Source organism: Emiliania huxleyi, assembly GCF_000372725.1.
Source record: "Emiliania huxleyi CCMP1516 unplaced genomic scaffold EMIHUscaffold_40, whole genome shotgun sequence".
Lineage (NCBI taxonomy): Eukaryota > Haptophyta > Isochrysidales > Noelaerhabdaceae > Emiliania > Emiliania huxleyi.
In genome coordinates this window covers 444,263-469,548 of record NW_005198965.1, presented here as the reverse complement: position 1 = coordinate 469,548, position 25,286 = coordinate 444,263, and the positions used below count along the sequence as shown (strand labels likewise).

At 66.2% G+C, this 25,286-nt stretch overlaps 6 protein-coding genes across 6 annotated transcripts; 3 read left to right on the top strand and 3 right to left on the bottom strand.

Annotated features, from left to right (window-relative positions):
- Positions 1 to 4,049: 4,049 nt before the first annotated feature.
- EMIHUDRAFT_65799 (putative Serine/threonine-protein kinase) lies at positions 4,050 to 5,312 on the top strand (the record flags this gene model as incomplete). The annotated part of the gene is made up of 4 exons (XM_005770199.1): positions 4,050 to 4,295; positions 4,389 to 4,625; positions 4,669 to 4,917; positions 5,007 to 5,312. The coding sequence occupies 4 exons, from the start codon at positions 4,050 to 4,052 to the stop codon at positions 5,310 to 5,312; spliced, it is 1,038 nt and encodes a 345-aa protein (XP_005770256.1).
- A 2,593-nt stretch (positions 5,313 to 7,905) lies between these two features.
- Positions 7,906 to 9,612, top strand: EMIHUDRAFT_436312 (hypothetical protein). The gene is made up of 5 exons (XM_005770198.1): positions 7,906 to 8,160; positions 8,238 to 8,338; positions 8,409 to 8,879; positions 8,956 to 9,038; positions 9,196 to 9,612. The coding sequence occupies exons 1-5, from the start codon at positions 7,956 to 7,958 to the stop codon at positions 9,257 to 9,259; spliced, it is 924 nt and encodes a 307-aa protein (XP_005770255.1). The 5' UTR covers positions 7,906 to 7,955; the 3' UTR covers positions 9,260 to 9,612.
- Positions 9,613 to 9,766: 154 nt separating this feature from the next.
- On the bottom strand, positions 9,767 to 12,295 carry EMIHUDRAFT_464156 (hypothetical protein; the record flags this gene model as incomplete). The annotated part of the gene is made up of 4 exons (XM_005770197.1): positions 9,767 to 10,045; positions 10,229 to 10,244; positions 10,391 to 11,664; positions 11,938 to 12,295. The coding sequence occupies 4 exons, from the start codon at positions 12,293 to 12,295 to the stop codon at positions 9,924 to 9,926; spliced, it is 1,770 nt and encodes a 589-aa protein (XP_005770254.1). The 3' UTR covers positions 9,767 to 9,923.
- A 105-nt stretch (positions 12,296 to 12,400) lies between these two features.
- EMIHUDRAFT_451329 (trimethyllysine hydroxylase) lies at positions 12,401 to 14,859 on the top strand (the record flags this gene model as incomplete). The annotated part of the gene is made up of 10 exons (XM_005770196.1): positions 12,401 to 12,768; positions 12,835 to 12,966; positions 13,062 to 13,248; positions 13,329 to 13,415; positions 13,546 to 13,649; positions 13,761 to 13,933; positions 13,974 to 14,070; positions 14,158 to 14,277; positions 14,610 to 14,636; positions 14,845 to 14,859. Exons 1-10 carry the CDS (start codon positions 12,409 to 12,411, stop codon positions 14,857 to 14,859), a joined length of 1,302 nt encoding a protein of 433 aa, XP_005770253.1. The 5' UTR covers positions 12,401 to 12,408.
- Positions 14,860 to 21,289: 6,430 nt separating this feature from the next.
- EMIHUDRAFT_209811 (hypothetical protein) lies at positions 21,290 to 22,140 on the bottom strand (the record flags this gene model as incomplete). Its single annotated transcript, XM_005770195.1, has 3 exons — positions 21,290 to 21,400; positions 21,559 to 21,592; positions 21,851 to 22,140. The coding sequence occupies 3 exons, from the start codon at positions 22,138 to 22,140 to the stop codon at positions 21,290 to 21,292; spliced, it is 435 nt and encodes a 144-aa protein (XP_005770252.1).
- A 1,051-nt stretch (positions 22,141 to 23,191) lies between these two features.
- EMIHUDRAFT_209810 (hypothetical protein) lies at positions 23,192 to 24,997 on the bottom strand (the record flags this gene model as incomplete). The annotated part of the gene is made up of 2 exons (XM_005770194.1): positions 23,192 to 24,168; positions 24,286 to 24,997. The coding sequence occupies 2 exons, from the start codon at positions 24,995 to 24,997 to the stop codon at positions 23,192 to 23,194; spliced, it is 1,689 nt and encodes a 562-aa protein (XP_005770251.1).
- Positions 24,998 to 25,286: the final 289 nt, after the last annotated feature.

The window sequence follows — 25,286 nt, the reverse complement described above, 5'->3', positions numbered from 1 at the left end:
CGGTACGACCCGGCTCAGGATGCGTGGGAGGCGGTGGCGCCCATGGGAACGGCGCGGGAGGATCTCGGTGCTGCAGTGCTCGACGACAAACTGTATGCTGTGGGCGGCCGGGCGTTTGGCACGAGCTTCCGGTCGGCCGAGCGCTACGATCCGGCGCTGGACGCGTGGGAGGAGGTGGCGCCGATGTCGATGGCGCGGGAACAGCTGGGCGTGGCGGTGCTCGACGGCAAGCTGTACGCTGTGGGCGGGCAAGCCAATCAGGGCGACTGCCTAGAGTCGGCAGAGAGGTACGATCCGGCGCTCGGTGTTTGGGAGGCGGTGGCGCCGATGGCGGTGGGTCGGGTCGCTCTCAGCGTGGTTGTGCTCGAGGGGAAGCTGTACGCCGTGGGCGGCCGCGACGACGACTTGAACATGCTCCGCTCGGTGGAGCGGTATGATCCGGCCCTGGACACGTGGGAGGCGGTGGCGCCGATGGCGATGGAGCGCGCCTATCCCGGCGTTGTTGCCTTGATGTAGGTAGGCCGTGCTGGTCTCTCAGAAGAACAGCCTCTGTGTTGCCCGATCACTGTGAGAGTCGTGATTTCTTGTTGGTCCTCTTAGAGTTGTTTGGTATTGCTAAAAATCTCTCTCTCTCTCCCAAATGCCAAAAGAAAAGCCAATTCGACTTGGGCTTGCGGGCGGCCTTCTCTCGAGGTCTCGAGATACACAGCGCCAAGCCTCTGTGTGAGACAGCCTCGGTAGGTAGGTAGGAAGGTGAAGAACAGTCAGGCTCGGACTGGACAAAGCCAAAGGAAACAAGAAAAAAAAAACCGGCTGCGAAAGCAGGCGGCGCTCAAGCAGGAGGAGAGGCGCGCCCAAACCTGGCAGTTGAGGAAACGACCCAGGCGCCGCTCTCCCGCTGCCAGCCTCTCCTCCCCACCCGCCCTCCTCACGCCGCCCTGCCCGCCTCCGCCCTGCCTCAGCGCCTCAACCGCCGACTCGTTAGGCCGCTGCCGCGAGCGCGACTTTTTCATTCGGATGGGCGTCTGCTCCAGCACCGAATCCGCCGGCGCTCCTCCGACTCCGGTGAGCGAGCGGCAGCAGCCGCAGACGCCGCGGAGCGGGCCGGCCTCGGGCCGGCGGCCCTCTTCTGGCTGCGTTGGGGAGATTGCGTGCGTCGTGTCTGACTTTGCTGCCGAGGCGGCAGAGGAGCTGGCGGTGCGGCGCGGCGAGTTTGTGACGATCAGCGCCGGGCCCACCCGCGAGGGATGGTGCGCCGTCTCAGTCGAGCGCGCGGGCGAGGCCGCTCCTCGCTCCGGTCTCGTGCCGTGGTCACATCTCGTCTCAGCAGCGCACGCCAACGAAGCGGCGGCTGCGAGCGGCGCGAGCCCAGCGACGACGGCTGCGAGCGGCGCGAGCCCAGCGAGGGTGCTCTCGCCTCGCGTCAGCGCGGAGACCGAGGACATCGCCATCGCCCGCGGCGCAGGAGGCCGCCTCGGCGTCGACCTCGACGATGACAACCGCGTGAGGAACGTTGCCTCTGGTGGCTGCCCGCCCCTCTCCGCCTCTCTCCTTTTCAGCCTCCACTCTCCCTCCCTGCCGCCTCTCCCTCCCTGCCGCCTCTCCGTCCCCGCTGCCTATCTCCTTCCCTGCTGCCTCTCCTCTCCCCTACCGCCTCTCTCCTCCGCTGCCCCCTCACTCCTCCCCGCCGCCTCCCTCCCCCAGGCTCTGCTGCCGCCGGCCTGCTCGGCATCGGCGACGAGATCGTGGCGGTCGACGGCGTCCCTCTCGCCGGCAGCTCGATCCTCGCGGTCATCGACGCGAAGCAGCCGCGCCACCTCTTGACCGTCAAGAGGGCGCACGCCCCACGCGCCCCTGCCGCACAGTCGGGCAGCCAGTTCTCGCCCGCCGACGTGCAGGGCGGGTCCCGCGTGACGGTGGCCGACTCCCGAGACACTTCCGAGACACTTCCGAGACACCTCCCGTCTTCCCTCGCCCAACCGCCGCGCACCGCTCGACTTTCCTCCTCCCCGCCGCGTTGTTCGGCGCCCCCCCCCCCCCGCTCGCTCTGCCGGCCCCACGCCTCTCGTGCCCCGGACTGCGCGCGACGCCTACGCCTACCGTCCGCCTCTCGCCCTCCGCCTGCTCGCAGGTTGTGCGGAGAGAGGTGCTTGTCCGGCGCACGGGCTCGCGGCTGGGGATCGACATCAACGAGCGGAACGTGATCGTCAAGCTGATCCCGGGCACGCACGCCGCGCGCGAGAAGCAGCTGCGCGAGGGCGACGTCGTCGTCGCCGTCGACGGAGAGGCACTCAACGGGCGGTGGCTGGCGCAGGCGCGTGCGCCGCACTGCCCCGCAGAGTGGCGTCAGCAGCGAGAGGAGTCAGCAGCAGCGTGCCGACAGTGCTGACACGCCTGCGGCGCAGGTGCTGGTTCCGCACGCGGAGGAGTGCCGCCTGACCGTCGAGTCGGAGAGCTGGCGGGTTGGGACGATGCAGGGGCACGAGGCGGGCGCGCTGGCGGCGAGGTGCGACGGGCATGCCTCGACCCTGTCCGACATCCACTCACTCAAGGCGCGGCGGATGCACGACATGCCTTCTCGGAGCCCTCTCGGAGCCCTCTCGGAGCCCTCTCGGAGCCTCCCTTGCAGGCGTGGCGGCTGCACGACATGCCTTCGGGCGACTCGGCCGCACCGCCACCCGCCTCGCCCTCTGGCGGCGTCTCGCCGATGCGCGCCTCGAGCGCGGCGGGCAGCGAGGCGGGCGGCACACTGCCGCGGGGCAGCGGCGGCACGCTGCGGCGGGCGGCGCCCTCTCTTCCCGCGCAGCACTCGACCCTCAACATGGAGGAGTTGCTGCGCGTCGCGATGGAGGCTGCGGCGGCCGACCCGAGCAAGGAGCGGGCCTTCATGGAGATGCTCACGCGCTACCGGCAGCACCCCTCCATCGCGAGGAGGGAGCGCGAGGCGTCAGAGTCGGCGCGCGCGCGCCGCGAGACCTTCCGCGCCGACTTCGAACGCGAAAGGCGCACCCCCACCGCCACCACCACCACACACTCCCCCCTCTTACCCACACTCCCTCACTCCCTCACCTCCCTCCCCCTCTTGTCCACGCCCCGCCCCTCTCCCCCCCCTCCCCACCCCCCCTCCCCCGCGCCCAGCCCCTCCCCTCCCCCGACGCCCTCTCTCCGCAGGGCGCGCATCCCCCAGGGCGTCTGCCTGCGCATGAACTCCATCGACGAGCTCGTCGACGCCGGGTGCGACTGGGACCTCGCCTCGGAGATCATGCGCTTCCCAATCCTCAAGTTCCTGACCGCGTCGCACGAGCAGATGGAGGCGACCGACCCGCACCCTCTCCCATCGGCCCACCCCGCCCCCCTGCCCTCTCACCACCGGCCGCCTCCTCTCCCCCACCTAGGCGCTCCCCATCATCGAGACTGTCAAGCACAACCTCGACCGCAAGATGCCGCTCCCGTACGCGCGCGCCGTCATCTTCGCGCTGCCAGACAAGTTCGAGATCGACAAGTGGCAGGCGGCGCACGGCAAGGGCGTGCGGCAGGAGTGGCTCGAGACGCAGCAGCGAATCTTCTCCGAGATGGACGACGTCGCCGCCGACGCCCCGCCGCCCCCCATCTCCCCAGCGCTCGCGGTGTGTGCGGGCGAGGGCGACGGCAGCTCGCGCCGCTGCTCTGTGACGGCCGTAGACGCGGCACAAGTCGAGCTCGTCGAGGCGGGCGGCGGGTCGACGCTGCCGCGCCAGCAGTTTGCGGTGGCGGGCTCGACCCTCCCGGGCTCGACTCTCCCGCGGAGAGGGAGCGGCGCCGAGGAGGCGAACACCCCCCTCTCCAAGTTCCCGCTGCAGCAGCGGGCCAGCGCCGGGACGCAGTCGGGCACGCTCGGCACGCTGCCGCCCGAGCAGCGGCCGAGCGCCGGGCGAGCGCCGCCGCTCGACGGCGACGAAGGCACCGAGGCCGGTTGCCTCTCATCGTCGTCGTCGACGATGGAGTCGCCGCGCTCCGACCCATCGCCGGCGAGGCCCGCCGCCGCGCCGCCCCCAAGACTGAAAAGTCCAATGCGCCGCGCCGAGGACGCGCCGCCCGCAGAGGCTAGCCGCTCGCGCGGGGGCAAGGGCAAGGGGAAGAGCTACCGCGACACGACGCTGCTGAACCGGATCGGGCAGGGAACGTACGGCTCCGTCTTCCGCGGCTCGTGTCGCGACGAGGAGGTCGCCGTCAAGGTGATGCTGCTGCAGGCCGACTCGGCCGAGGACATCAAGCGCGAGATCAAAATCATGCGCGAGTGCACCTGCGAGCACATCGTCGCGTACAAGGCGCCGCGCGCGCTTGCGCATGCTTCGCGCCTCGTCGTCGCCCCTGCTTCTCCCTCAACGCCTGCCCCCCCCCCGGGACAGGACGCCTTCATCCGCGAGCACCAGATGCGATCCACTCTGTGGGTGGTGATGGAGTTTTGCGCCGTCGGCTCGACCCTCGACATGATGCGCAAGCAGAATGCGCCGCTCGGCGAGCGCGAGATCGCGTGGATCGTGCGCGGCGTCCTCACTGCGCTCGACTACTTACACCACGAGCGCAAGACCATCCACCGCGACATCAAGGCGCACCCCCGCCCCTGCCGGACCCTCTTCACGGCCGTGGACGGACGCCGCGCTGACGCACTTGCCGCGCCGTGCGCAGGCGGCCAACATCCTCCTCACCAAGAGGGGGGAGGTCAAGCTCGCCGACCTCGGCGTGGCTGCTCAGCTGTACAACACCATGTCCAAGCGGGGCACGATGATCGGCACGCCGCACTGGATGGCGCCGGAGACGCTCTCGCAGTCGGGGCCCGACGACGGCAAGTACGACACCAAGGTGGACATCTGGGGCGCCGGCATCACCGCCATCGAGCTCGCGCAGATGTGGCCGCCCTTCTCAAACATCAAGGCCGTCTTCCAGGCGCCACCCGACCCCCCCCCCCCCCATCCCCGACCGCCCTGCCCCCACCGCCCGTGCCCACACCGTGTCGCCCGCCGCAGGTGATGATGCTGATAGTCAACGGCGCGCCGCCCTGCGTCGACAGCCACGTGGAGGCGTCGGACGCCTTCCGCGCCTTCCTCGCCGCCGCCCTCGTCAAGGAGCCGGCGGACCGCCCCTCCGCGCGAACACTGCTCGACGACCCCTTCCTGCGCGACGCGTCGATCGACTCGCTCCGCGAGGCTATCGCTAGCCACCTGAGCAGCTACAAGGCCCAGCCCGACTCGCCCGCGGGGCCGTCGACGCCGCAGCCGTCCGAGCCCCCGCCAGCGCCGCTGGGGGAGCTGGAGAAGACGATGGTGCTGTGAAGTCATTGGATGTCGTGTGGCGGCTCCCCCTGACGTGTGGGAGCTCCGGGCCCCCCCCCCCCCCCCTGTGAGAGCGTCTCCCGATGGCGCGCCTTTCCATGTCTTGCACCGGCCCACCGGCCACAAAGCCGGGCGCTCTCCCGCCCCCGCGCATTATGCGGAGGCATGAGCGCATGACAGTTGACACGGAGTTTTTGTTTTCTGTATTTTTGCTGCAGAAGTGTCGCACGACAGCGCTGACGGCTTTGGTGTCTGGAGAGAGACGCGCAACGCTTCACGACGATATAATCTCATACACTCATTGTCATAATCTCTCTCTCACCAATGGCAATGCCCGCAATGGCGCCCGCAGCATCACAAGATCCCTCGTCGAAGGCAAATCTTGCGCGCACCGCAGACAGCCATCGCCACACTTGTCACCGTCGACACACGAAAATAAAAAGTTAAAAGCCAGGTAATTTGAAATTCCGGGCGACGAGAAGAACGTAAAAGAGTTGCGGCGCGCCGCGCCGCTTTTCTCTCTGCCGCATGCAGACCACCTGCGCAGACGTCGGTTGCATTCGAGCCGCGTTGCGGCCAACGGCCGGGCCAACGGCCGAGCCAGCCTTAGCGACGCGGGCTGTCCTCCTTGCCGCGTCGCATTTTCCTCTGGGGGGCGATCCGATCACTGTCTCATTCGGCACGCACGCAACATTGACTGGCAGCCTGAACACAGTGGTCATCGACGCACAGAGACTATCCCGCGCATTTGCTGTGGAAGACGGCGCGCATCTCACTCTCATTGACCTGACGCTGGTAAACGGATCGGAACCGAATGGAGATGGTGGCGGGATAAGTGTCGTAGGCCCTGGCAGCCGCCTGCAGCTGCGAAGTGTGAACATAGTTGGGTGCTCAGCTGCACGTGGCGGTGGTGTGTACCTGAAAGACGCGCAGGCTGAGCTCCATGATACTGTCATCGAAGACTGTCATGCCGAAGCGGAGTGCGAGGCTCCAGGTGCCGGAGGGCTGAGCTGCGCAAGGCATGACGGCGGCGGCCTCGCCGCGGATAGATCGACAGTGCAGCTCAATAGCTGCCATGTCCGCAGCTGCTCGGCGGCCGACGACGGTGGAGGCTTCACGTGCATCGGACACGGCGTCGGTAGCCTCACCTTGCGCGACACCACCGTGGCCGATTGCCATGCTGGCGACGACGGAGGGGCGGTGCAACTACACTCTTGCGAGCTGACTGTCCACGGCTCTCGCTTGCGCGGCTGTAGCGCCGCAGATGACGGCGGCGGGGTCTACGTGCACATCAAGTCGTCTGCGAGTGTGGTTGCGTCGGAGATCTCGGGCTGTCGCGCGCTCAGCCATGGCGGAGGACTCCTTTTGTGGAAGGGCAGCCACCTCCATTAGCAGGAGCAACTTGCCTGTCCGCAGATGCTCACTGGACGCGTCTATGGCTAGGTGGTCACGCCTCCATCCAGAGGAGCAGCTTTCGCGACTGTCACGCGGATGAAAACGGCGGTGCCGTCGCGTCGATGGGCCACGGCTTCTCGGTCTGTGAAGGCGCGTGGCCGCCGGCGTGTGGGCTGCGTATTGAGGACAGCACGATCGACGCGATCGGCCAGAGCGGGCTGCAGCGAGGCGGTGCCACGGAGAGACGGGACCAGCGTCATCGCCCCCGACGTCGTCATCTCCAGCGCCTTGTGCTGCCCGCTGACCGCGGCGGTCACCTGCTTGGCTGTCCGCAGCTTCCCCGCGCCCTGTCGCTGCCTCTGAGCTTGCGCGCGGAGCTCCGCCGGCCACTCGCTGGCGTCCCATCGGATGAGGTTTGGACGGAGGTACTGCGATTCAGATCCGTCTCCAAAGTTGGAATAGTCGAGCGCGAGCAGGCTGTCGGAGGCCGCCGCGGTGAAGGCCGCCTCCAGCAGGCCCACAATTCGGTTCCCCATCCCGACATTCGCCCTCGGTGCGAAGCTCACCACCCGGAGGGGCTGGCTGCCGTTGAGGAGGGCGGACTGAACGGTGAGGTAGCACAGCAGCCAGGCCGGGCTCGACTGGCACGGCGCGGGGAGGGCAGTCGCCATCTCTGGCGCCGGCGCCGGACGTGGTGTCGGGCTGGCTTCAGCGAAGCGGCGAAAGCAAAAGTTGGGGACGTGTCAGGGCTCCTAAACTATCCGGCTAGTAGGCGGAACAGGTTCAGTTTTTGTTGTTGGCGGCTCTGTGAGACGTGATTTCTTGTATTCAAGAAAAAAGAATTTGCTGTGTGACAAGCAAGAAATATTGATTTTTTCTTCTTGAAGGGCCACTCCTGAGTTGTGTTATGCACAAAAACCCCTGCCAAGACGCAGCACACGCACAGACAAACACAAAAACTCTCTCTCTCTCACTCACGCACAGAAAGTCGAGAAAGAAGGGAGAAAGAGCTACGGTAGTCAGAAGGCAGCACTGGCTGGGTCCCAGCCAAGAAGGAAGGGAATGCGATGACGGCCTCTAGTTCACATAAACGCACAACCCCGGGCCTCTAGTTCACAGTCCTTGTCCTTGAGAAGAAAAACCTTCGGACGCCGTAACAGGGGGTTACAACATCTCGGTGCTGTGCTCGGTTTCGGAGGACGTGGAGCCGTTCGGCTACAGCACCGACGGCCACAGGTGTGCTAAGCGATGCCGCTGCTCCGCAAATGCCGACTTCTCCTTCGAAAGGCGGTTGACGTTATGGGCCCCAGTTGTGATGGAGGGACCCCGGCGAAGCCGCAGCCCCCGGCCGACCAGCCCGAGCGACTCGAAGCGATCTTCCAGCCTCTGTTCGAGTCCCTTGAGGAGACAGCGATGGATCACATCGACAACCTCGTCGAGGAGCAGGCCGAAGGCGCGCGCCCACCCTCCCCTCAAGTCCTCGAGTAGACGAGCTCGTATCTCGCTGCAGCCCGAGTACCCGCCGCTCAGGCTCGGACTCTGTGATCGACTTTGGTGAGGTTCTGGAGCGGGCTCGCTCGCTCGCGTACCTCTCGGCGACGTGCAAGCTGCTGCGCGAAATTCACAAGCCGGCGCCCCGGAGGCGCTGCCCCTGCCCCCCCCCCTGGACTGTCCACGACACGAGTTAATTTCTACTTCCAGGAGCCGCTGCGCGTCAAGCTGCTCGGCCTGCTCGTCGTGTCGGACGATGAGATGCGCGTCGTCATGTCCTACCGGCAGGAGATGCTGCACGACCCCATCCTTGGCACCTCGCGCCGCCGGCAGACCGTGCATGAGGCGGAGCGGTTCATGAGCTACGTGCTGCGGCAACGCGCCAAGACGCTCTGGAAGATCCACGACCCCATTTCCTACCGCGCCTGCGGCGAGCTGCCTCGCAACATCGGCGGGTACGGCTCCCGCCGCCTCTGCGTGTGGCACATGAACCGCGTGCGGCGCGACGCGATGATGTCCTTCTACACGCGGCTCGCCATCGCGTCCAAGCTGGCGCAGATCAAGGAGGCGGCGCCCCTCTGCTCCAAGCTCAAGGAGTACGGGTACGGGTCTGCCCTCTGGCGCTCCCTCGTCGCGGACATATCGGCGGGCGTGCTGTCCGCAGCGCTCAACGCCGCGCAGGCGCACTCCGCCGTGAAGAAGATCGTCCATGACACGTCCGTGACACGTCCATTGACACGTCCATGACGCGTCACAGGCGCACTCTATCATGGAGAAGATCGTCACGTACGACAAGCGCACCGGCCTGTCGGTCGAGGTGTCGAGCCGCGGCATCGCCGAGTGCGCGCCCCACCCTTCCACGGCTCACACGCCCGAACACTAGCTCACTCACTAAACACACACACACACACACACACACACACACACACACACACACACACACACACACACCTAATGCACGGGCGAGGTGCGTCCACCTCCTTCCGCACTCTCCTAGGCGCGCCAGCCTGCCGCCCTACCTGCCGCCCCCCTACTGGCCGGCGGCGCCGGAGGTGGAGTAGGCGGCAATGGCGGGCATGAAGCAGCAGAGGCGGCTCCAAAGTGCTTTTTTATTCTCCGAGGCTGGCCTCGCCAGCGCCTGCCTAATCGCTCCCCACAACGCTGCTGAGCACCCCGCTTTACAGCGGGAGTGCCGCGGTTTGTGTCTCGGGTCCTCTGTCACGCTGGAGAGAGAGAGTGTGTGTGTGTGTGTGTTGGGGTTCCTGGAGCGGCCGCATATTGCGCTCGGCAACCCCCCTTGGGTGTGTGCTCTTGTGTTTTTACCGTGTGTTTGTCCGACGTGCTTTTGTGCCCCACTCGAGTGCCACGCGCGTTGTCGTTGGGGCGAACGCTGAGTACTTACATGTACAACATGAAAGACGGCCTATTTACTCGACATGAGAGACAGAACCGCACACTCTCAGTACACCCCCCACCTCTTTTCCTTTTGATCACTGATCTGGGTCGTGATCACACAAATCACAAAAAAAATGTTCTCTCTATGTGTTCATACGATGTCATCAATCATGTGGGTCATCACAATGAAACCTTGTATATTTGAGACGGTCACTCTCACTGCTGCTGCTGTCGCTCTCACGGCTGCAGTGCTCAGTGCGCACACATGCGCACACGCCACGCTGCGCCATTCGCCCTAGGCTCTAACCTAACTGCTCCCGCGCGGCGCGGCTACACACGCCTCTCCCGCACGTGGATGTAGCACGGGAACTCGACGGGCGCGTGGTTGACGACGCGTACGGTGGCGCCGGCGTCGGGAGTGTCAAAGGCAACGCAGAGCGAGTTCAGCTCGCCTGTTCACGGCAAAGCCCGCGCGTCTCGAGGACTCGGCTGCTTAGCCTCCGCGTCTACGCGGTCTTGAGGGTTGCGCAAGGAGCGAGCGGGCGGCATGCAGCAAGGGAGGGGTGCAGCGCGCCATTATTGGTAAACACCTCGTACGATTGCTTTGGGTTGTTTGGGCCAACCAGCAGCTCCACCCTCGCGTTCAGCTGCCTGCGGAGGGATAGGGGGAGGAGGGTCGCAAACGGAGAGAGAGAGAGAGAGAGAGAGAGAGAGAGAGAGAGAGAGAGAGAGAGAGAGAGAGAGAGGCTGTGCGCGTCGCGGAGCTGCCTCCCGTCAGTCAGCAGCACGACCTCAACCTGCCCCGCCGCCGGGTCGAGCGCGAAGGAGCGGAGCGCGCCGCCGTCGACCCTCTCCCCTGGCGTGGAGGCGGGCAGCTCGATGGGCAGGGAGGCCATCGGGTCCTTTGCGTAGTTGGCGGCGGCGGCAAAGGGGAACTCGGACTCGCCCAAGTTGCGCACCTCGACCATCGCTGCCTTGCAGCGCGTGCCGACGAGTGTCTGCACTGGCCGGCGCTTGCCGTCCTCGCTGTAGGCGCGCAGCGTGTAGGGCGTCCAGTCGGGGCCGAGCCAGAGCTGGATGTCGGCGTGCACCGGCCGGCCGACGCTCGACACGGCCACCTGCACGCGCTCTCGCGACAGGTCCGAGAACCGCCACGTCTTGCGGCTCTTGCCCTCGACCCGCTGGACGAGGGACGCGTCGGGCGACACCTCGCCGATGCCCCACGCCGACGCGGGCTGCAGCCCCGCCGGCATCTCCGCCTGCGGGGCCGGCGCACCAGGCGAGGCGGGCGGCGCGCCCACCATCGGCCCCTCCAGCCGCTCGCAGATGCTCGCTCGGTCGGGCATGCTGACCATCGCACCCTCCACCTCGCACGCGAGCGACGCCGCCGCAGCGGCCCAACGGAGCGACTCGGCGACGCCCTTGCCGTCCGCGTACCGCGCGGCGACGTACGAGCCGCGGAAGCAGTCCCCCGCGCCGGTCGTGTCGACCGGCCGCCCGTCTGCGGTGCCGAGCACGAAGGAGCCCATGCGGCACTCGAGCGGCAGCGCGCCGTCGGCCGCCGCCTCGCCGGCACCGTCCCAGCCGGCTCCGAAGTGGAGCGACCCCTCGCCTCCAAACGTGACGAGCACCTCCACGGAAGGGTTGCCCGCGGCGCGGCACGAGTCCTTGAGCGCCGCGACGGCGGCTCGCACCCGCTGCAGCTCCGGCTTGCCGTCGGGTCCCTTGGTCTCGACCCCGGTGATGAAGGTAAGCTCCGACTCGTTTGGCGCGACGACGCCGAGGTACGGGAGCAGCGCCGGGTCGAGAGGGCTGTCGGTACCGCCGACGTCCATGAAGACGTCCTTGCCCAGCGCGGCCGCGCACTGCGCGACGGCGACGTTGACGTGATCGGGCACCTCCCTCTGCAGCATCACCGCGGAGGAGCGGCCGATGGCAGCTCGCAGGCCGGAGCCCTCGTTTCCGCCCAGCAGCGAGGCCAAGCCGGGCCAGTCCTGGTTGGCGCCGCCGACCAGCACGATGGCGTTGTCGTTGTCCTCGAACTGCAGGATGTAAGCGGTGCCCGTCGGACCTGCCGCGCACGGCACCGGCGCTGAGCTCCGCCCATCCTCCATCTCGGCGGCATCTCGAGGGCGGATCGGCTACAGATCGGCGGTCCGCGCGCCCTCCAGCTCCGAGCAGCCCTCCGTGTTGACTCCTCCAAACTGCTGCATGTCGGCCAGCAGTGCGGTGTTCGCCTCGCTCGAGGCGCGGCCGAGGTTGCCGATGAACTCGCACGCGGCGGTCTGGCCCGCCGCCGCCGCCGCGTTCGCGCCCTTGCCCCCCGTCTTTTGCACGAACGGACCATCGATGCTCTGCACGAGTGAGATTGGGTCCGAGGCGGCTGCAGCACCGCCGAGCCCAGCCTCGTCGAGCTTCTCGACAAAGGAGGCGGCGGGCAGGGTCATACCCTTGACGGGCATCACGTCCACCGGCGGCGAGCCGCCAAAGCTGAGCCGGTCCTCCCGCAGCTTGGCATAGAGGTCGATGTTGATGCTGCCGACGACGAGGACGGGCCCAGTCTCCTCCTCCGGAGGTAATGCGAGGCGGAGGGCGCTGCGAGCGGAAGCAGCCCGAGCGCGGATGCTAGGTGACGGCGCAAGTGACGGCGCAAGCGCCACGTGTACGGCCTGCGCGGCGAGCACGAGGAGCGGCAACAGCATCGTGAGTCGCGCGCGGCCACTCCGCCGTGCTTGCCGCCAAGCACTGCACCCGACCTCCCGAGCAGGTTTCTCGCCCAGCTGCGTTTTCAATCAGCGTTTTCTCTTCTGCCACAATGCGGTGGCGATTTCGCCGCCTATCCACCGCCGCCGCGGCTCCTGCGCTTCCTCCGCAGTACCTCCAGCAGCTCAACCCTCAGCTCTGGGACCGGGCGACGCACCAGCGAAACCACGTCCGGGTCGACGCTGCGACGGGGTCCAAGCTGGTGTCCCAGCCTCGCCTCCCGCCGCCCGACGAGGCCGCCTTTCCGGCCGGATACCTCGATGCGGTGCGGCAGCCGCACGCTGTCGTCGCCACGCCGCCGCCGTCGCAGGGCGTCTTTCGCCCTCCGCCGCTCGCGCTGTGGACAGGCGACAGCTTTTCGCCGCCCACCATCCGCTTCGAGGAGCTGATGTGTGAGAAGGGCGGCGGCGAGGCGCGGAGAGGAGCCTCTGCCAGCTCTGCTCAGGCGAGCGCGTGTGAGGAGGCTCGCTGCGAGTAGGCTGCAGAGTGGCTGCTCAGCCAGCTCTACTCGGCCGGCCTCTGCCTCGTCACGCAGACGCCGCCCACCGAGAAGGGCATGCGAGACCTCTCTCGCACCGTCACTGGCGGCTACCCCACCCCGCCCGCCGAGGTACGCCGCAGGAGTAGGAGCAGCAAGCACGCACTCCTCTGCCCACCTGCGGAGGCGGCGGCCGAGCAAGCTGCCTCCCCGACGCCCGGACGCAGGCGGTGCGGCACGGCCACCCGACCCAGTCCAACGGCTCCGACTCGGGCCCGTACCGCACGCTCTACGGTGCCGTCTGGTCCACCTCTGTCGGCGGGCAGCCGTCTGGCACCAGCACAGCCGACTCGGCCTACTCGTCCGTCAGCCTCCCCCTCCACACCGACATGACTTACCACGCGACGCCGCCCGGCGCGCCGCGCCTTTTGCGGCATCGGCGCGCGAGGGCGCGGCACGTCCGCGACGCGTCCGCGGCGCTTGTCCCTCTCTAGGCCTCCAGCTCTTCAACATGGCGAGTCCCGCGCCCGACGGCTCCGGCGCCCTCCGCCCCGAGATGCGGCACACGAGGCTTGCCTGTGGTCGCGTCAGCAGCCGGGACTGCCCGCATTCGGCTGCGCCCCATCTTTGCCACTCCTCCGCTGCGCGAGAGGCCCTTCTGCACCACCCGCGGGCCCACAGCCCCAGCTCTCATCGCCCTCCGCCCTCCAGGCGCCTCCACCTATCTCGACGGCTTTGCCGCCGCGCACCGGCTGCGAGACGCGGACCCAGCCGCCTTCGCCACGCTGCGCCGCGTCGTGTTTGGCTACCGATCCGTCGACACGGCAAGCAGCCATGCACTCCACACCCACGCCCGCGACGCACAGACCTCTCCCCGCCGCCGCCGCTCACCGCTCCTCCTACTCGGCCGCCCGCCCCCTCCGCAGGCGACTGGCTGGCACCTCGAGGCTGCCGGGCCAGTCCTGTCGGTCGACCCGTTCGACGAGAAGACGCTCACGGGCATACGGCACAACGACCTCGACCGCCTGCCGCCGCGGCCGCCGGCGAGCGTGCGCGACGTCGACGGCTGGCGCGCCGCCGGGTCGCAGGCCGCTGGAGCGTGCGGCCGGCGGCTCTTCACGGCGCCTGGCCGTGAGCAGGTACGCCGAGGTGGAGCGCGCTCTGGCGGCGTGGGACGCGGTGCTCGAGGAGCCGGGGCGGCGGCTGACTCTGTCCCTCCGCGAGGGCGACTGCACGGTCGGCCCGCCCCGGCGAAAGGCGGGGTGCCCCGTATATCTCCTCGCGTCCTCACTTGCATGCGGCCGCTGGCTGCGGCGGCCGTAGGTGGTGCACAACCACCGCGTGATGCACGGCAGGGAGAGCTTCAGCCTGCAGGGCGAGGGCGAGGCGCGCAGCATCATCGGCTGCTACACCGGCGTGGACGAGTTGCGCAGCCGGTGGAGGGTCTGCTTCACCAAGAGGAGCCGGGGTGGGGGGGATGATTGTTGATATTCGCACTGCCCTGTCCTTCCTTGCGTCTCCGCACTCCGCTCGCTCGCTCGCGTTTCGTTCCTCCGCGCCCGGAATTCTTTTCCGCGAGGGATTTCTTTTGTAAATTCTTTTTCCGATTGGGCCGCGGTCCGCCACGGGGGCCGCTGTCCTCCGCCACGGGCACCGGCACCGCCCAGCGCCCTGAGCCCTGGCCTCGACACCTCGACACCAAACCTCGACACCGACTCGACACCTCGACAACCCATGCCAACTCGACAAACTCGACACCCCTCGACACCATCTAGGCTGAAACCATGCTCGTCCGTGTCAAGGTGCCAAACTCGACACCTCGACACCCCTCGACACCCCTCGACACCCCTCGACACCGCTCGACACCGCTCGACATCGCTCGACACCGCTCGACACCTCTGATGATCCTAACACAGCAGAGACGTAGACCCATTGGAGTCACAGAGTTAGAAATCAGGGTTGCAGCAGCAATCAAACTTGGCTGGCAGTACTTTCATCCCTGAGTTGCAGCCTCTCAAGTTCTAGCTCAAGTTGCAGCTCAGTTGCACCCCTGTTGATGCAGCAAACATGGCAGTACTCAGGTAGCCCTAAGGTGCTGCACAGCACCTTGTACAGTGGCAATGAATCCTCACACCAGTGAGCTTGTGCCATGAGTGCAGACCTGTGGTCCATTGCGCTTTGTGCACTGGCGACGCTGCAACGGCGACGCTGCAGCGGCGGCGACGCTGCTGCGATGGGGTACTGTAGCCCTTAGCTGCTGGACAGCACCTTGTGCAGTGGCAATGTCCACTGACTCATGGCACCAGCCTTGTGCCATGAGCGCTGTGGTCAGTTGCGCTTTGTGCGCCGGTGACGCTGCAGCAGCGACGCTGCTGCAGCAGCGACGCTGCTGCGGTGCTGCGCCTGCACAGCACCTTGGTGCACAGTGGCAATGACTCCCGGCACTTGATGTCCTCAAATGTCCACAGAGAGTATACTGGTTGTGCTCAGGTTGTGCTACATCAACAGGGTGCAACTGAGGCTGCAACTAAGGGATGAAACAGCTTTGCAACTGCTGCCCAACTTTTGTTGTATGTTGATGGGCTGCAACTGCATCCACCTGCCACCTTGGACACCTCGATACCTCAGACGCCTCTTGACAACACTCGACACCCGCTCGACACCCGCTCGACACCCTCGACACCCTCGACACCCTCGACACCCTCGACACCCCTCGACACCCCTCGACACTCCTCGACACGGACAAGCATGGTTTCAGCCTCGACAGGCCTCGACAGGCCTCGACAGGCCTCGACAGGCCTCGACAGGCCTCGACACCTCTATCCCTCGACAGCAGCTCGACACCCTCGACACCGGGCCTCGACACCTCGACACCAGGGCTCAGCCAGCGCCCAGCCAGCGCCTCCACGCATCCGCAAGCCTCTCCACCACCCTCGCCCAGGGATCTACAATGCTGTCTCAAGGTCCGACCTGTGGGCTCCGGCCTGCGCTCGGCACCGGGCACCGCCTCGGTATACAAAATGCGCCTGCGGGCGGACCCTCACAGATCACAGATCACAGAGAGAGGTAGGTAGGTAGGTAGAAAGGTGAAGAACAGCCAGGCTCGGACTGGACACCAACGCGGTATGGGTGGACGCTGGACAGATGATGACGACACGCACGAGCGACACACAGACACAAAAGGCTCACAAGACACACAGCCAGCTGGCTGCCACACACCCTGAGTTGGCGTACACATAACTCAAGGCCATATCCTCCCTGTCGCCCCCCCAGCACTCCAAGGTGCCAAGAGAAACAAACAAGAGCACAACAAACAACAGACGACAGGAAGTGACATGTTAGGCTAGAGCAGCATGCTCCACCTCTAGCAATCTCGCCGGCCGCAAGGCACGGACGAGACCGTATGTGGGGTCTAGTGAGGTGTCTATGGACGCCCTCCTCATGGGCTAGCTGCCTGCGGCTAGCCCTAATCTCGCACTCACGGACAGCGACAATCAAATGGGTGACGCCCCCCACAGCAAATCGGTTTTTGCCCTTAACTAGTGCTGTTTTCGTTGGGCCGATTTTCGCTTGACTTGGCCCTTAACTAGTGCTATTTTCAGCCAACGCCCACAGCAAATCGGTGAAAACCTGCTCTGCGAGAGCGAGTTTGTGGCTTAGACGGCTTCCGTCGGTCGTCCCGTGACTGATCGCGCCGCCGCGTTGCACAGTGGACACATGCTCTCGCGCGTGGCGTTGACGGTTGGCGCACGTGGCATCCTGAAAGGCCGCGCCTCGGGAGTCGAGCTGCCTCGACACAGCCGCGAGGGCGGACACTGGCCCTGCACGAGCCGGCTGTCGGGCGCCGCTCTGGTGCTCGCAGCGGTGCAGCTGGAGGCGGAGACTCAACCTCCACCTCCGCCCCGCCGCCAGATCCATCGGACTGAGGGCGGCTGGAGCTGCAGCACGATCTGGAACTACGTGCTGAAGGGCGACGATGCGACCTACCTGGCCAACTTCCGCTGCACGCGGCGCCAGTTTGATGATCTCGTTGGACAGCTGGAAGCCGGGGCGCCATACATGGTGAGCAGGCAAGGCGGGCGGGGCAACCCGACACTCTTCCGACCTCTTCGCTTCAAGGTGGCGGTCTGCCTCTATTTCCTGACACAGACGGGTGTCACCCCCAAGACCTGCGGTGACGCTGCCAGCTGCGGCGAGGCTACAGTGAGGTCGTACCTCGACCAGTTTGCCGCTGCAGTCATGCTTGTGCTCAGGCCCATCTACATGCCCAACACGCCGCCATCGGCGGCGCAGCTGGACAGGGTCCGCTCTGAGTTTGCAGCACGGCGGGGAGTGCCCAACGTTGCGGAGGCTTGCGATGGGACGCATGTTCCGATTGACACCCACGAGAGCGACTACCGAAACTACAAGGGCTGGCACTCGATCCTGACAGTGGCGTTCGTCAACTCGTTCCATCTCTTTGTTTCTGTCGACACTGGCCATGCCGGGCGGTGCGGAGACAACACGGTACTCAAAGACAACCGGCATCTGGCGGCGATCAAGTCGAGTGAGTCTCGTTGCCCGCGCTGTGTGCCCTCTCACCTCTCTTGCACCATAGCACTCGCTCGCTTGGCCGCGCTCCCAACTGACAGTCTCCCCGTAGGCGAGGCGGCGCGCCGGGCATGGCTGGGCCCGAACGGCATGATCATCACCGACGGCGGCGCGAGCGATGGCGACGGAGTCATGTTCCAAGGCTACTCCAACCCGAAAACGGAGCAGGAGCACTGGCTCAACTTTTGCCATTCGTCGACGCGCTTCTTTGTCGAGGAGACTTTCGGCCGGTGGAAGAACCGGTATGCCGCTAGTATGAGTACGCACTTGGGCCTAAAGGGACTCTCAGCCGAAGCCCACGACACTCCGCGACACGCCGCGCGCCCCTCAGGTTTCGCTTCCTGCTCCACTGCGCGCACGGCTTCGGCCACAAGCGGCTCTCGCAGCTAATCTACACCTCCGCTATTCTCCACAACATGTTTACCATCCACCAGCAGCGGGAAGGTGGGCCAGAGCTCAGCATCTCGGACATGTCGTCCGACGAGGGCTGGCAAACCTTCTTCGACTCCTTCAAGGCGACGGCTTGCCCCTCGTGCAGCCGGCGCGGCGTCGCGCACTGCTCGCACGAGACGCGCAACCGCAACATCTTTGGCGGATGCGTGGGACGGAAGTGCAGCAAGCCGTCGTCCCAACGGGACGAGCTGCGGGACCTTCTTTGGTCGCGGCTCGTCAGCGAAACCGAGGCGTGGGCCCAGCTTGATGAGGCTGAGAACAGCTTGGGGCTCGACATCGCAAAGATTCGCGCGCGGGTCGCAGCAGGCGGCTATTAGTGCCCTGTGCACGTGTCGTAGTATGTTAGCTTACCAGGCTTGCCCAAATATCGATCACGGGAAGCATACCGGGTATAGACTCAGTCCGATACATTGTGATCGAGAGCAGACCCGGCTTGTAGATTGCTTGCACGTGCTCGGCAAAGGGCGCGATTGCGCGCGTCGGGCGCGGGAGAGGGTGCGGTCGGTCGCCCGTCGCTCGAGCCACGCGCAGGAGCGACCAGAATTCTCGCCGGATGGCCTATTTAGGGCCGCGAGCCTGCGGCGAGAGGGGCAAATGTGCGGGCGGTTCCTCGTGATGGGTTGCTCGGAGAGCGGCGCAATCGGCCCCGGGCTGACCCTTGGGACGGATCAGGGCGGTGCTCCACACGAGAGCGGGTTCGGCACGCCTCGGGCTGTCGCCGGCCCTCGCTGCGGCGCGCCTCAGGCTGTCGCCGGCCCTCGCTTCGACTGCCATGCCTCGCAAGCCTTCTTACGCAAGCCACAGCGTGCGGGAGGAAGGGGCGCACATGCTGGCGCACCCTCGCCCGATCACGGCGCCGCGAGGAGCGAGTACGGTGGAGACGGCTGGTCCCGACCAGGGCGAGCGCGATTCCACCCAGGCAGGCCCGCCTCACATCGCCCCAAGGACGGACCAGGGAACGGACGCAAGTTTCTTGTAGATGTCCGTATATTCGATCGCCGCCTACTATAGGATTGGCGCGAAGTGGACGGAAAAAGAAATATCGCATGCAAGGGTTCGTTTTCTCGTGAAATCGTACGTCTCGCATAAAACACGTGCACCTGTACCTGCACCGACAGTACACCCCACACTCTGTACCTTGTACCCGACACTCTGTACACCACTCCACCCCAACACCCCCTGCCAAAGGCTCAGCGCGGCATACACCGCACCGTCCGTCTGGCCGCTACGTACGCCTCAGCAGGGCGATGCCCCTGCCTCGCGCCCAGCAGAGTTGCACCTGCGCCTCGGTCGCCTGGCAGCGCAAGGGGCCCTACTGCGGGTGGCAACCCCCCGCCGCGCCCGCCTTGAGCATCTCGAGCTCGTGCTTGCGCTCCTAGTTGGCCGCGTCGAGTTTTGGATCTCGACGCACCCTTAACCTAAACGCGCGTCGAGATTAGTGCGATTTTTGGCGATTTTTGATGGCCTATTTTTCGCTTGGCAGTGGTGGGAAATCGCACTAGTTAAGGGCAAAAACCGATTTGCTGTGGGGGGCGTGAGTGTTTGCGAGCAGAGGAGAGAGGGTCGCGAGGGCCTGGCCCGTCTCTTGCCACCGTGAAGTCGCTTGGACTCCTGGCGACGCGCTCGACGCCCTCAACAGCGAGCGCGCATTTATGGCGGGGCGCTCCGGCGCTGCTGCGCTCGAGATCGAGCTCCGGGAGGCCGCGCGGAGCTTCCAGGACAACCTGCCAGCGCTGATACTACATCTCCAATCCAATCACTCAGCGATCGCTGCGAGCCTTGCACGCGCCGCACGCGCCGGTGCCCCTCCCCCGTCTCTCGAGCGGTGGCCACACCAGCCTCGCGCGCGACCCCCCCTTGGCTCGCTTGAGCGCGTATCTCCAGTACAGGCGAGAGGACGAGCTGTACCTGGCGTACAGCACCGCTGTGGCCGCGGCCCATGTCGAGCGCACAGACGTCTCCACCGCGTTTGGCAGCCTCCTCCCGCCGAGAGTCGGGCCGCCTCTGAGTTGGCGTTGATTTGCGGCTGCTGGCGGTAGGCGAGCTCGGGTGCGGCGTCGAGCTGCACACGAGCGGCGGCACGCTACTCGGCGCCAGCTTCTACTTGCAGTGATTGTGGAACATGTCTGGTGAGCCCCCCCCCCCCCCCGCGGCTCCTCCCTTCCCCTTCTTCGCCGCCCCGCCGCGATGATTCTATGCACAGCTATGCCGAACCCACTCCCGCTGCCCGGGCCTAACCGCCCCACGGACGGGCGGGGCTCGCACCCCCCTCTCCCGGGCCGCAGAAGCGAACCCACCTCCGGGAGGGCACGCGGCGGCGGGCGGCGGGCGGGTCTGTGGGGATCGCAACAACCATTTTCAGGGAAATGAGCGCGCGGGAGAGGCCGGACGCACCCCGCCCACCCCGCTGCGCGCGCGCCGTGCCCCCTCCCCGCCCCCCTCCTCCCTCCCCGCCCCCCCAACCCCACCGCCTCACCTCAGGTGCTCCTGCTCAACGGGCCCGCGCCTCCGCAACGTCCTCGCCCCTCACGAGCGACGAGACGCCGCCGGCACCTCTGCTGCCTCTGGGCGAGGGCTCGCCTCGCACCGAATCTCGACCTCGATCTCCCCAGGATCTCCCCGACCGGATCTCGAGCATCGCAGGTGGGGCACCGCCAAGACACGCTTCGGAGCGACACACGGAGTATCTCTCGAGATCTCGACCCCCCTCGGGGGGATTGGCTCTGAGGAAAGTCCCCGGGCATTCGGGCAGAGAGTGCCAGCCATGACGGCACGGGCCCCGCGACGCGGGCGCACGGAGAGGGTCGCCCCTGTTCGTCTCTTCTCTCCGGAGGACAGTGACGGGAGGGGCGCCCGAGTCTGCCCGCGCGCGGGTCCCCGCCGCGATTGGTCTACAGTCATGCGTGTCGGGGCCTCGCCTCTCCTGGGGCGGGCCCTCGAACAGAACGGGGCTTACTCTGGCGGTGACTCACGCCCCACACTTCACCGCCAGGCGACTCGACCCGGAGAGACTGACTGCCGAGACCGACAAGGTCTTATCGAGCCAGATTCGAGCCCGACCTCGACCGTTCCGGCTGCGAAGCACGAGAAGAGGTTAGAGCTGACCGCGTGCCCTTCGTCGTCCAAGCGTCGTGCCCCCGCACGTCGACGTCAGCGCCGCCGCCGGTGGCCGGAGGTGGGAGGAGCGCCTCGAGCTGAGAGGGGTCTCAGAGAAGAGAGAGATCAGAGTCGCGTCTCGGCGTTGACGTTGACGTTGGATTTCCCCGATTGAAAAAGCAGCGTACACACACCTTCAGTCCCCTTGTCACGCACACGGTTTACCGCACAATCACAAAAAAACCACGGATCGCTCACCGGTAGCGGGTAGGAGACGTCCGGCCCGTGCCTCCCGGTCTCTCCACGGTGCGGGTAATTACGTCTTGCCCGTCGCGGAATCGGATGCGTCCCGCGACGCGTCCTCCGCCGAGGCGTACACGAGCAGCCGCTCCTCCCCCACGTACGAGGCGGCGAGGGCGCAGCCCGCCTCGGTCGGCTGGCAAAAGGCGAGTCCCTGCGGGCGCGGGGCACGCCGAGGCGCGGTGAGGGCAGAGGCGAGGCGCGGTGTCGGGGCAGGCGAGGCGCGACGCGAGAGGCGAGAGGCGGGCGAGGGACGAGAGGCGGGCTAGAGGCGGAGGGTCACACCTCCCGGCCGACCTCAAAGGCGAGCGCCATGTGCCTCCGCACCGCGTCGAGAAGGTGGGAGCCGAGCCCGCGGCGGCGGTGGGCCGGCAGGACCCAGATGTGCGACACGCCGCAGCTCGCCGGGACCGCCTCCTCGCCGCACCGCACCACGTCTCTGCTGCCGCCGCCGCCACTGCTGCCGTCCGAGACCCTCATCGCGCGGTGAGCGGAGCGGATCGGGTGCGCCACTGCGACACCGCGGAGGCGGGCGTCGGCGCCGATGGCAAGAAATGCGCGGTAGTCGGGTGGGAACTCAAACTCGCCGAAATCGCGCGCCATCAGCGTGGCCGCCTCGCGCGCACGCCTGAGCTGCGGCTCGGCCGACGCCACGTCGACCACGCAGATGCGGCTGCCGTCGGGCAGGCGGCAGGCCACGGACTCGCTCTCGCACTCGCGCATGGGCGCGCCGCGCAGCGCACGCTCGTGGTGTGCGCGGTGACCCGCCTCGTCGTTCGGCTCGCCCTCGGTGTACATCAGGCCGCACTCGGGGCAGGTGATCTGTCGCCCGAATGAGCGCTGCCCAAAGTCGAGGTAGAGCTGCATGCCGGCGCGCGGCGCGGCCGGCCGCGAGCCGCCGCCGCCGGTGGCCTTGCGCTGCTTCTTCGTCGGCCCGTGCAGCCGGTTGGCTGCCGCTGCGGCCAGGAGGGGGTGTTTCATGCCGTTGTTTTGAGCGGGAAGAGTGAAGAGAGAATTCTAACCGCCGCTGTCCCACTGCACACTGGCACGACAAGGGCGCAGACTGGCGCGGACTGGCACACACACCGTGAAGAAGAAGAAGAAGAGGAGCCTTGGCTTTACGCCTGCATCCATGAACAGCGGAGCTATTCTCGCATCCACACCACACCTGGCTCCAACGTGGACACGCCCAAATACGCAATAGCTGGCTGGGGACACTACTAGGTAGGTCACGCATCAGACACACACACACACACACACACACACACACACACACACACACACACACACACACACACACACACACACACACACACACACACACACACACACACACACACACACACACACACACACACACACACACACACACACACCACGCGCGCGCGACACACACACACTCTCACAGTCTCACACTCACACTCACTCACTCACTGCGTGGTGTGCGTGTGTGTGTGTGTGTGTGGTGTGTGGTGTGTGTGTTTGTGACCCTGTCTGCACGTCACGCGCGCGCGTTCCGGGCCCCAAATACTGTGTGTGTGTGTGTGTGTGTGTGTGTGTGTGTGTGTGTGTGTGTGTGTGTGTGTGTGTGTGTGTGTGTGTGTGTGTGTGTGTGTGTGTGTGTGTGTGTGTGTGTGTGTGTGTCGACTTCGTTTGCGACGATCGGCGCACGACGAGCCGGTTTGCAGAGACTTACAGAACTTCACTCTTTTCCACTGCGGCGGCCACTTCAAACTCAGAAACTCTCTCTCTCTGTCACTCCACACCACCCAGACGGCTAGTGCTAGTCCCCCATCGGGAGGACGACCCCCCGGCTAGTCGCCGACCACACCCACGAAGAACCCGGCACAAAGATCGCAAGGGCGGGGACCTGTTCCTTTTTACCCATCTCACAGTAGAGGTGTCCGTTTTTATTTATTTATTCCACACCACCCACGGGCGCATCTCGCGCGCACTCCGCCATCGCAAGCGCCTGCCCAAACTCCGACTCGTTGGCCCGGCGCACGCTGATGCCATACGGCGCGAGGTACCGCCCCGCCCGCGTGAGCATCACCTCGCCGCTCGCCGCGTCCGTCAGCTTGCCCCCCACCTCGACGTGCGTCAGCTGGAACGGCAGGTACGCGCCCAGCTCCGTCACGAACTGCGCGAGCGAGGTGCCCAGCTGCTCGAACATGGTCCGCACCGCGGCGTCCAGCGGCCTCGACTGCATGGCCACGATCGCAGAGCGCTGCTCGGCCTTGCCCTCGATCCGCGCGCCACCGCGCGCCGCGAGCAGATGGAAGAAGGAGCGCTGCGTGCCCGCCATGCCCTGCGCCGCCCCGGCCACGCCGAGCGTGTCGTGTGTGGGCAGGGCCATGGCTGTCGTCGCGGCGGTAGCCCCAGCAGCAGCACCAGCGCCGACGCCTGCACTGGCACCCTCGACACTTCGGACAGATGGGGGTCTCGGCAGGCCGACGATCAGCTTACCCATCTCGAAGACGCCCCCACTGCACCGCTCGCCCCTCGCGTTGACTACCCCGCCAGCGAGGCCCGTGCCACATGACAAATAGAGCCCAATGGCCGTGGCATTCTCACCCTCGGCGCTGGCAAGGCCCTTGCTGCCCCAGAGCGCGGATGCGTCGCCGTCATTCACGAGAAACGTCTTTGCATCACCCGGTGCGACCATCGTCACTGCCGCCGTCGGCGCCCCATCAACGCGCGCCCCTTCAACACGCGCGGAGACGTGCCTCGCCACAAACCGCCACAACGCCTTCTCGAGCACTCTAAGGGTGGGTGCGGCGGCGGTCGGATCGCACCCGGCAAACGCGGGCGGCAGCCCACAGAGCTTGCCGTCGATCACGCATCCCGCCGCGGAGAGGCCGAGGCCGCACACTCGAATAGTGCCGCCGCCGCCGCCTGCTGCTGCTGCTGCGCTCTCGCTCTCGCCGTCCTTTGCAGCAGCAGCAGCAGCAGCAGCAGCAGCAGTTGCGGCTGCTGCTGCCGCCTTGCCTATCACCTCGATGGCCGCCTCACCCATGCAGCGCAGCGGCGCCTCGATGGTCGTCAACATCGCCGGATCCACATACTCCCGTGATCCCTCCTCCACCGGCACCGGCACCGCAGCAGCACACGCATCCGCATCCGCGAGACGCCCCGGCGCGCGCCACCAGCGCGTGACGTATGTGGCCAGCTCCGTGCCGTCAACGTCGACCGCCGCACACTTGACGTCAGACCGGCCATAGTCCACGCCGATATAGACGTCGCGGTCGGCAAGATTGCCGCTGGCGCCGGCTGCTGCTGCGGTGGAGTTGTCGTGTTTGCTGTGGGCCGCGGATGCTGGTATGAATGGCAGCGAGCGCATTACGGATGGCACGTCGTCCAGTTGCGCGCGACTCACCTTGAACTCCTGGCCGTATTGCTTCAGGTGCGCCGCAAGTTTTGGGTTGCTGTGAAAGAAGGCGCCAAATGCCTGGAACGTCTCATCAAACTCACAGACGAGGCTGACGTGCGCGGTGCCGATGATGGCCGCGGCAATGGTCACGGCTCGTGCTGTAAGCAATTCGAGTGCTCTCTCGCGCAGCGGCTGATTGGGCTTTGGGATACGCATTGCAAATGCATACGGCTCGAAAGGTGGTGGCCGCTGTGCAAGCAGCGTGATGCTCTCGCAGTTACATTCTGGGCAGGCTTGCAGTTTGAGCTCCACGGCTGACAGCGGCTCCATGACTTGATCGAAGGCGCCGACCATTTTTTGGCGCCGGGGGCCCGCCCAATTCGGTGGTTAGATCGAAGACACATACACCCAGCAAGACAAAGAAGGCCGTCGACCGGAAAGGCAGTTCGCAACTAAACGGCCGAAGCGGGTATCACTCCAGTTCACGCCCGCCGACCCCGATGCACCTTATTACCCAAACCCCCTACCTGCAAGCCCACCGAGAGGGAGGGGTAGGGGTCAGCCTTGCTCAATTAAACACGAGTTCCACCGTAGGCGTAGCGCGCATAACTCTAAGCGCGCGTGTGTGCGACTGCAGGACTGC